The 10,649-nt window shown below is 44.5% G+C and overlaps 1 protein-coding gene across 1 annotated transcript in view; it reads right to left on the bottom strand.

Annotated features, from left to right (window-relative positions):
* Positions 1-859: 859 nt before the first annotated feature.
* The window catches only part of LOC111146330 (karyopherin subunit alpha 7), a 19,217-nt gene continuing 9,427 nt past the window's right edge, over positions 860-10,649 (bottom strand). The window contains exons 6-10 of the mRNA XM_022501841.1: positions 9,876-10,139; positions 8,186-8,419; positions 6,520-6,702; positions 3,089-3,235; positions 860-973 (exon numbers count right to left, since the gene is read on the bottom strand). Of these exons, the coding sequence (XP_022357549.1) occupies positions 860-973; positions 3,089-3,235; positions 6,520-6,702; positions 8,186-8,419; positions 9,876-10,139 (942 nt within the window). The remainder of the gene's footprint in view (positions 974-3,088; positions 3,236-6,519; positions 6,703-8,185; positions 8,420-9,875; positions 10,140-10,649) is intronic.

The raw sequence follows: 10,649 nt of genomic DNA, 5'->3' as shown, positions 1-10,649 counted from the left end.
TTGTCGAGCGGGATTCTGCTTGGTTGGAGATGTACCAAGCTAGGATGTCCTGAACTGATGAATGAAAGAGGGAGTTGAAAAGGAGTCTCCCGGGTCCTCTCTGTTTCCATGTGGAAGAGCAAAACACCGAGGATCCCATTCCACCAGCACAGCTCTGGGCAGCGAGCATCATCACCCCAGAAGTTGATGAGGATACCTATCAGAAGATCTCATGTCCACTAAATCCTAGCTATGTTCTCACCATTCCATGAGAGGTTTGTGAGAACATGAATGTTCTTCCAGCAGTATTTTAGATGGATTCCCACCCAGCTTTCCTCCTCACTTGTCTAGGACCAGCAAAGACCTGCTTTGGGCATGACATTTTGGTGTGATTCTTCAGCACCACAAAAGAACTTAATTTGTATTATTTGAGTGTAGAGGTGGATCAAGTCCAATCCTCCTTAAAGTATATCCCACATCCATCACAACACTGCCTAGGATCATTTTCCTACGTCCTTCCCATCCTCTTCTCACTCTCCTTTTGACTATCATCCACACAGCTTTCCCTGAAGAATATTCTGTATTAGCAGGCATTACATGACAATGGAAAGGGGAAAGAAATATAAGAATGGTGGGTTAAACCAAGCCTACAAAGCCAAAATTTGTCTAGCTAGCTGTAGACCATTCTACTGTTTTCAGGGTCTTCCTTTAAGATCCTTAAAAGTAACCACTAAACCACACATTCTTAGGAAAAGAATTCCATGTGACTTTAAGACATAAGCAGTTTAGGAATTAGGAATTTAGGAATTTTATTAACTTTTAGTTTAAAACGCTTTACACCTGTGCCATGCCAAGACACAGAAGGTTCTTAAGTTCCCTGTTAGGGTTTGCTCCTTGGTTTAGGAATCAGGGGGCCTTGGTATTTTTTTGTTAAGCCATTTAAGAATTCATGATCTTGATCCAGGGCTGGTAACATTGCGCCACTTTCTTCTCCCTTCAGGGAAGAAGAGACACTATTATACCTGCACACTCTCAGCATACTACTGCTGCATTGTTGACTCCTTAATATCTTCCATGGATTAGCAATTTTCTCCAAATCGGCCTCAAGTCTCCCTCAGAGGAGAGGAGCACAGAAATATTTTTCAGGCTGGATCTTCGATGGGAGTTTGTGTGTGTGGTAAAACATACATACCAGAAACTTGCCATCTCTAACCATTGGCTCAGTGGCATTAAGTATGTCCACATTGCTGGGCAATTACCACCATCCATCTGCAGAAGCTCTGTACCTATTAAATACTAGCTCCTCCTTTCCTTCTCTCCACCAGCTCCTGGCACCCCCCATTCTGCTGGAGGTCTGTCTGAGTTGGACCCTTTTAGATCTCTGACGTAAGTGAAAGCACTCAGTATTTGTATTCTTGTCTGGCTTATTTGTAAGTGCAGTTTTGATGCACAGAACAGTGCCCTTATGGCGATTAAGGACACAGCATATGGAGCTGTTACTTCCAAATCAGAAGTCTTTAGCCTGGGGCCATTGGAGGAGTCCTAGAGATCCGAACCTCCTTTAAGAGATGGGTCTCCTAATTCCAAGGTGTTCGTAGGAGCCTTAACCCAGAAGCTGCTGACTGCTGTTCTGGGTCCTCTCTGCTTAGAGAGCATCCTCTTGGTCCCAAACCAGTATAGGCAACTCACCACCAATATGGTCCTATTTATTGTATGGCTCCAGATTTTGCTGATTCAAGTTTGATGCCTAAAGGGGTGCTACTTTATAAAACCCCAGCCTCCTGGCCACTTAACTTTGAGCTTACCGTCTTCCTATGAAAAATATCTAATACAAATGTAACTCAAAACCACAATGAGATACCACTTCACACCCATGAGGATGGCTATGATTAAGAAAAGGAAAAAAAAAAGGCAAGTACTGGCAAGGACATTGAAAACTGGGAACCCTCCCACATTGCTGATGAGAATGTAAAATGGTGCATTCACTATGGGTAACGGTATTATGGTTCCTCAAAAATTAAAAATAGAACTATCCTGCGACCCAACAATTCCATTTCTGTATATACACCCAAAAGAACTGAAAGCAGGAATTCGAACAGATATTTGTACAACCATTTTCATAGCAACATTATTCACAATGGTCAAAAGAACAGTCCAAGTGAGTATCTATGATGAATGGATAAACAATGTCATATCCACACAACGGCATATTACTCAACCTAAAATATAAAGGAAATTCTGGCACACATTGCAACATGGATGAACCTTGTTGGCATTGTGCTGAGTAAAATGAACTAATCCCAAAAGAACAAATACCATAGGATTCTACTTATGTGAGGTACTTTGAGTAGTCAAATTCACAGAGACGGAAGTTAAATGGTGGTTGCCAGGGGGTAGGGGTGGGGAGAGGAAGGATGGCGTTAGTATTTAATGGGGACAGAGCTTCATTTTGCAAAGATGGGAAAATTTAGAGATGATGCTGGTGAGGTCTACCTAGCAATGGGAAAGTACTCAAGGACCCTGAACTGTGCACTCAAAAGTGGTTAAAATGGTAAACTTTTATGTTGCACGTTAAAATAAAAAGTGGTTTAAAGAAGTGTCTAATGCTCTCTGGTCATCATTCCCTGCTTCCGCAGAGAAGTTAGAAGCCCCGTGTACAGTTTATCCCAAACCCCATCTTCTGGGAAGAGAAAAAATGTGTTAAGTAGCAAAATGCTTTTCAAAAGCTGGGCCTGCTTTAGTTGCATTTCTCAACAAAGGAAAAAAAAAAACAAAACACCTCAGCATCATAACCCCTTCCTTCCTCCATCCATCTGTCCGTCCCCATCAAAAGAAGCAAGTAGGGGGGTAAAAAAGAGAATAAAATCCTAAATCAGAGACAATAGGACAAGCTTTTATGGGCCTAGAATGGTCTTCCAGGAGCCAGGAAGCTGCCATTCAAAGGCAGCCCATTCAACACGGATGGGAGAGAAACTCAGAGCTAAGTCACAAGAGAAGCCGTGTTTGGTCGCCCACCTCAAAGAGCAGAACGGGCACCTGCCCGGTTATCACCCGCGAAGGTGGCGTGCCAGGAGGCATGGGCACTCCTTTCCCCTCTGAAGTCGCTTACCTCAGAAAAATGGTTCTCGATAATGTTCGAAGCCATCAGGGCAACCTGCGGGTTCTCGTGGAGTTGCAAAGCCTCAATTTTATCAATGCCACCCATTTCTTCAATCAGAAGACACAGGTTTTCCTTCTCTGAAAGCTGCTCTGCTGCCTGTGGGCATATAAAGAAAAGCAAAACTCTGGGCAGAATCCCTTCAGAGGGGAGCTTCACCACTGTAGAGTCAGACCAAAGGCTCCTGTTCCAGAATGGCAGCCACAGTTTTACTGTGCCCTCATGAAGATGGCAAGATTGGGACACCTGGCTGACTCAGTTAAGTATCCAACTCTGGATTTTGGCCCAGGTCATGATCTCAGGGTTGTGAGATCGAGCCCCATGTTGGACTCCATGCTGGGCATGGAGCCTACTTAAGATTCTCTCTCTCCCTCTTCCCCTGTTCTCTCTCCCCCTCTCTTAAAAACAAACAAACAAAAAAACCTATTTCAGGATCTTTCTCCCCTTTTAGATATTTATAGTATATGTATTTAGGTTTATATTAATTGCACAAAATACAATTTTTGCCAAGTATGCTGCCCTCTGTAAATACATTGCTATTACTGTTTAATAGATATATCCCTTCTAATTAATGGTAATTGTTTAAAATACAGTTTGAAAAGATGTTCAAGTAATGCTATTTAAATGCAGGTGTCTGGCCCTGCCCTCACTGGAAAGCCTTGAGAGTAAGACTGAGGGGATGCTTAGTAACACCACGGCAAATAACCAAGTCCCTAGAAACAATATGAGTGGATTTAATCCAATGCAGATCATTGGACTTATCATCTGGTACTATTCCTTCACTCAAACATTTGTACATGTGCCCTGGGCAAGGCCTACAAAACTAGAGATCAAGATGTGATTTAGAAAAGGCCTTTTCATAACTCACATTCTTGGGGCAGAAAGGTAAGTAATTGTTGCAGTACAGAAAGCAGAATATAGTAGATGATTGGTGGTTTAAGTTACAGAAGATGTGCACAAAAGGCTTGGAAAGGAACATACATTCTTTTAAAAAAAAAAAGATTTATTTGACACAGAGAGAGAGGGATCACAAGTAGGCAGAGAGAGAGGGGGGAAGCAGGCTCCCTGCTGAGCAGAGAGCCCGATGTGGGGCTCAATCCCAGGACCCTGGGATCATGACCTGAGCTGAAGGCAGAGGCTTAACCCACTGAACCATCCAGGCGCAGGCACCCAAATGAAAGTAACACACATTCTTGGATGAACAGGGCTGTGCCAGGGTCAACCATAGGATAATCATGGCATTCCCCAAACACGAGGGACAAGGACAAAGACATGAAGGAATATACGTCGCATATTAGAAAAGGCAGTAATTCAGCTCAACAGCCTATTTGGCGGAATTGAAGAGAAATAAAGAAAAGGCTTTGGTGGCAACTCTTGAAGGACTCTGCTCTCTATTTCATGAGGAAGAAAACCTCTTGTGGTTCAAATTAAACATGATTTAGGCCACACTGTCTACCTGATCAGAGTTTGCACTGTGTGTCTAAATCTTGACATACTCTAGTCCTGGCCGCAGGTCCAAAATGAGGTTTTTGGCTCTGAAAAAAAAAAAATGAGGCAGAACAAATGTGCTAGGTTAGCCTTAGAAAGAATGCTAGAGAGTGTGGGATGACCAAGGGCAGTCAGAGCTCTGGAGAAGGAGTCCGGATGTTGACACCACAGCAAATGGCCCCAAAGTCACTTCAAAGAACTTCATCTACACTCTGCTGCACATTTGAGACTCTCTCCTACCTCACCCTCCTCACCTGCTATTTCAGTGCCTCTTGCTGGTCTACCAGATGTGGTTTTCCCAGACTCTCCCAAGGAAAAAAAATCCCAAACATTTAGTTCAAATGAAACAGATGAAGTTAAATTTCTATAGCTCACAAGTGTGCTTTCACAAACGTGTTATGTCGTTATGTCCAACCTTGTCTGCGGGTGGGCCAAGTGTCTCCTCTTCATCTGTGTGATTTGCTCAGTCTTAGTGTCTAATTGGGTGCAGTTTCAGATCTGTTCTTGACTCAGGTCAGTTCTTTCCAAGACAGTTACATGAAAAGGATGCTTAAAGTGAGCTTTTAAAAGGAGTCCCCTGGTGTTACTTTGAAATTTTTCCAACAGCTTAGTTGCATATAAAAGGACCTTAAACAGATGAATATAGCCAGCCTTCAAGATGGCCTCAGATGCTCCCTGCCTCCTGGTACTGAACACCCTTGTATAGTTTCCTCTGATGTTGAGTGGGGCTGATCTGTGTAACCAATTGGATGTTGTTGAAATGACTTCCAAGGCTGGATCATAAAAGCCACTGGGGCATCCACCTTGCTTTCCTAGATCACTTGTTCCAGAGGAAGCCAGCCGCCATGATGTGAAGACACACAAAGGGCCCTACGAAGAGGTCCATGTAGGGACAATGACTTTCCAGGCATGTGAGGGAGCCATGCTGGAAGATGACCCTCCAGCCTCCATCAAGTCTTCAGATGAGATTAGAGCCCCAGATGACACCCCGAACCTCATAAGAGACACTGAGCCAGAACCATCCAGCTGAGCTGCCCCCAGATTCCTAACCCCAGAAACTAGGTGAGATAATAAATAATTGTTCTAGACCACCAGGGAGTAATCAATTATGCAGCAATATAGAACTGACACACGGTTCATGAACATAGGCTTTCTGTCGAAAAAAAAAAAACTCTTCTAGATCTCTAATCCAAGTCTTTCTAGTCAGTTTCAAGATCTATTCCTGCTAACTTTTAGCTGCTCTTTTGAGCGTATCCTGTTTTCGCCTTCTAAAAGAGCCAGCCATGTGGTTCATGAACTGCTTTCTCCTGCTTTGAAGCTTTGATTGGTTTCTCCATTTCACTTGGAGTAAGCTGGAGTTCTCCTACACCTTATGTTATCTCGATGCTCGGAGCCTAACCTACCACCTTCTATCCATTCCCTCCCACTCATCCTTGAGTGCTCTTCCCCAGATATCCACAAGACTCTCTCACTTCACTCTTCTCAGGGCTTAGCATAAATGCTCTTCCTAAGACAAGTTTCTCCTGCTGACTGCGTATGAGGGATCACCATTCTCTCCCCACTCTGAGCCATCAGTGATGGCCCTTTTAGCCGCTAAACTCTCAACTCTTGTGTCTGGTTCCCTCTCCATTAATACATAGGCTCAATCAGAGCGAGGATGTTGTTCTGTTGTATGCTGAGCATCTGAAACGATGCTGGGCACACAGTCACTCCTTTGAAAAATGAAGAGGGACCTTCTTTGAAAAATCTCTTGTTTAGGTTACCCATAGGATATTTGGCTAGGAGGGGGCATGAAGGAGTGGAAAGAGAATCCACATGTGAGTTTTAAGAACCAAATTAAATGCCTTAAATTTGGAGACTGCTATATAAAAACCAACCTGCTTAGAACAGCTCACCTGGAGGATAAAAGAGAGAACATCAAGGATGATTTTAACAATTTTGGTGTCTTGGATGGTAAGCAGATTCACCAGTGGTTCCAGGACGCCAGAGTGGACAAGCTGGATCAACTGGTCTATGGTGCCTCCAGTTGTGAAGTTAGCCACGGTCCAAACAGCCTCTTTCTGGACTTTAAATTCTCCCTGCCGAAAGAGAACATTTAGAGTCTTTATAGGTCCCAAGGAACTTAAATACAGTGATGCTAACTTAGTTCAATTTTTAGGTAGGCTAGGGACAGCCAGGACTGTCCATGCAATTTACATGGACCACCTCAGCAACCTACCTCTAGTTCCTGAGCAGAAGACAGCATCTTCGAGAAGCCCAGAAGCAGGCAGGCAGACTCCCATGGGGCCTTAGAGGAAGGTTCTAAGTTTGAAGTAGACTCACTTCCTTAGGTCGGGTTATGGGAAAAATAGGCATTATGCTTGGAATTTTAGGTTCTAGTGACCTAGGTCAACATTTCTGGTCTTTCTGTCACGGGAAAACCATGGATGGGAAGTTCCCTAGTTACAAAGCTGAGTACACAGAAGCGATCTCAGGGACTGAGCCAGCCCAGAGGTGACAGAGGAAGGCCACTGAAACATCACTCAATGTATCCCTTGCATTTATAAGAAACACTTTGCCCAGACATATGGGAGTCATTTATTGTAGAACCTTCTATCCCCAGGCAGAAGGAGTTATTCCCATTTTATGGCTGGGGAAAAACTGTGACTTTGGCTTAAAAACACAAAAACAAAAACATATCGATAACCAAAACACCATACGGCTCCAAGCCAGTTGTGGTTCAAAAGGCAGTTTGAAATAAGAGTCCTCCTTGACATGTGACTGGATCTTCTGATTAGAATATGTACAGACTCATGGACGCACACAGGATAGGAAGCATCTGAGGCATTGGGTCGAACCCCTGATTTGAGTGGGACAGCTGGGAACCCAGCATCCAACCTGAGTGCAGGAGTCCCACCAGCAGCTTCTCCTTCCCACCCTAGTCCACTGGCCTCCCTGCTCCCTATAAGACTGAACCACCCCTGGCTGGTGTCACGTGTAGATGATTTGAACAGAGCTCATCCATTCAGAGGTGACCCAAAGAAATGCTGACACATAGAAGTTGTCCCAGGGAAGGGGAGTGGGAATCAGGAGGAAGAAGGAAGCCTTACTGTATTTGCACATTGTATCTGGATTTTCAGTGTCTATCCCCACTCTAATCGATGTGATTTTTTTACGCTGAAAAGGCCACTTTCTTCAGTGTATCATATCACCATAACCTGATAGGTTTTTCCTCCTAAAACAAAACACCCCCCACCCTTTGGCAGGTAGAATGGATGGTACATTCTTTTAACACTAAAGATAAGCCAACTGTTTACCAGCTCGAGATTTTCCTGACTGTTAGAGCTGTGGGGATCACCTTCCATGGAACAATGCCTATTTAGTCTCCTAAATCTTCTATGGGTTATCCCAAACGGAGTGCCTCTTCCTTTTTCCAGGGCAAGTTAGGAAACTAAGGTTTCCTCGCTCTGTTGGGATCTCAGTTGATTTGCTTCTTAGCCTGTCTCTGAATTCCTGAAGGAGTTCAACGCGCGGCTGATTGGAAAATAGCCTTTTGTTGTGGACACGGAGGGCATCACTCACATTTTTTAGTAGAGCCACCAAGGGAGGCAGCATGCCGCAAGCAATCAGCCGCTGGATGTGCTGGTAAGGCCCTGCAGCCACGTTGCTCAAGGCCCAAGCTGCCTCCTTCTGGATGGAGGACTTGGGGTGCATCAGGAGCTGGGGCAGCACGTTCAGCATGCCCGCATCGATGGCCACCTGGGTCTGGTGATCTGTTCCCGTGACGATGTTCCCCATGGTGCGGAGGGAGGGGGTCTGGAAGAACAAGGCTATAAGTATAACCAAGCGTTGCAAATTTCTGGGAACAGAAGGGGACAATCACGCCAGGCTCAGCGCGTTCCCAAGTATTCCTCATGCTAGATTCATGGCGCTCTGGAAACCCAGGAATAACGATTAAATTCTTGATCCCTGTTAATTCAGCACATCCATGGCCATTTGCATAATTTAAAGGTACTTGCTAGCCTCTCAATAGTTCCAGCTCACGTGAGATAGAGGTCAAGGGATGCCTTTATTAAGAAATAATGCTGCCCCTTTTCGTATCCTTATGGTGGGAAAAAAAAAATTCGCTAAACTGATTACAGGGTTTATAATGTGATAACTTCTACAGAGTTTGTCTTTAGCACCAGTGTCAAGTTTCGGTTGTATATTTAATTGGAGCTAATGAGATCCCAATGGCTTTTTTTTTTAATGTATTCACAAACTCCCTCTCAACTCCAAAGGTCCCCAGGATGAGTCTGCAATTGGGCTCAAGACACCCATCCCCTGAGGGCTGACTGTGCATTGTTTTTGGTTCGCGTGCACCATAGTGGCTGCCCCCATGCAGATGGTTCTAGAGTTTTCCTAGCCTTTTATGCTGGGTATCTGCTATTTCAGCGAGAGCTGAAGTAGTGCTACAGGCCAATCACAGCCTCAGCAGGACAGCTCCAAATGAGTTCTATACCCCCCAGGACAAGCAGCTTCTTATAGATATTCTTATACCCTCCTTCTCCCCTATACTATCCTCAGACTAACCTTGACATCCAAGGAATACTATGCAAATCTAGGCATAGATGATCACTAAGGCTGCATAAATATGCAACGTTAGCCACAGAAATCAAAAGGGCCACTCACATTTCAAGGCCTATCTTCAAGAAGCGTATTATGTAAGGGACACGTTTCATATCATAGCAAAGTACTTGATGTTGGTTTCCTTGTTTCATTTTACCTATACTGAAGTAGACTAATAAACTGGGGAAAGGATAAGAGGGAATTTTTTTTTAATACTTGAGTAAGAAATTCAAATGTTACAATGAGCTTTATGTTAATACACATGTGTGTGCACATGCGTGCGCACACACACACACACACAACACACCGTATTAGCCAACTTGTTAACATCCATATGCACAGACCCCTAGAAGGAAAGACCACAAAAGAATAGTTTACTGGGTAGAGGGATTATTTTAATTTGGTGCCTGTCTAGATTTGCTAGTTATCAGATTAAGACAGAGTAAGTTATTTAACATCCACTAGGACATTGGGTCAAAACAGATTCAAGTCTTTGGCTAGAGAGTAGCAGAGACCTGGGAAATGTAGACAACAAGCTTTGTTCTAAAGTATGAGACCCGACTGTGGAAGACCAGGGCTGGGAGAGGCCCTGGTTCAAGGAGTATGACTCACACAATCTCCTGTGAAGGCCCAGACAGAGACAGACAGGACTGAGGACATTTACCAAGACATTGAGCTCTGAGCTGCTCATGAGCTGGACCAGCCTGGGCAGGACCCCTGTGTTGACCACTTGGCTGATGCGCTCGTTGGAGCCATCAGTGAGGTAGGACAGGGCCCAGCAGGTGTCCGAGAGAACTTCGCTGTCTTGGTGCTGCAGGAGGTGGGACAGGACAGGCAACATCTGCTTCACGGCTTTCACGGAAGGGTAAGGGTTCTTGTTTCGGCACAAGTTGGACAAGGTCCACGTGATGTTCCGCAGAAATGTGATCTGTAACAAGGAGACCGCTTCCAGCATCGGGTGCAAAGGAGGAAAAATGCCAGTGGCTTATGTCCTTGCCATCCCTGATCAATACTATCGACCAGCATGAAGCAAAGCGTTTGAGCTTCATGCAGAATCTGTTCTCGATAGAGATGCATGCTAGGAAGACCGAGAATGAGGTTTAAGTTTCATACTCAAATGTTAGGTGGAGGTTTCCTTGTATTCTTCAAAAAAGTTCCTCCCTGCCTTGACTCAACTGATGACCTAATTCATTTCTCATTGACGAAACAAAGATGAAACAGAAGTTACTTGGTCTGCCCATTGGTCAGTCACTCTACTGACATGTGGTAACCACATTCCTGATCTCTGTTGCAGGGTCAGTCCTCCCACCCCGCATCTGGATCCCACTTTTGCCCTTGAAGATTATATCCCCATGATCACTTCTCTCCCACCCCTCATCTGGATCCCACTTTTGCCCTTGAAGATTATATCCCCATGATCACTTCTCTCCCACCCCTC

This window comes from Enhydra lutris, unplaced genomic scaffold, assembly GCF_002288905.1.
Source record: "Enhydra lutris kenyoni isolate GAN:26980312 unplaced genomic scaffold, ASM228890v2 scaffoldscaffold13, whole genome shotgun sequence".
NCBI lineage: Eukaryota > Metazoa > Chordata > Mammalia > Carnivora > Mustelidae > Enhydra > Enhydra lutris.
The sequence above is the reverse complement of the archived record's forward strand: the minus strand, read 5'-3'. Positions and strand labels throughout refer to the sequence as shown.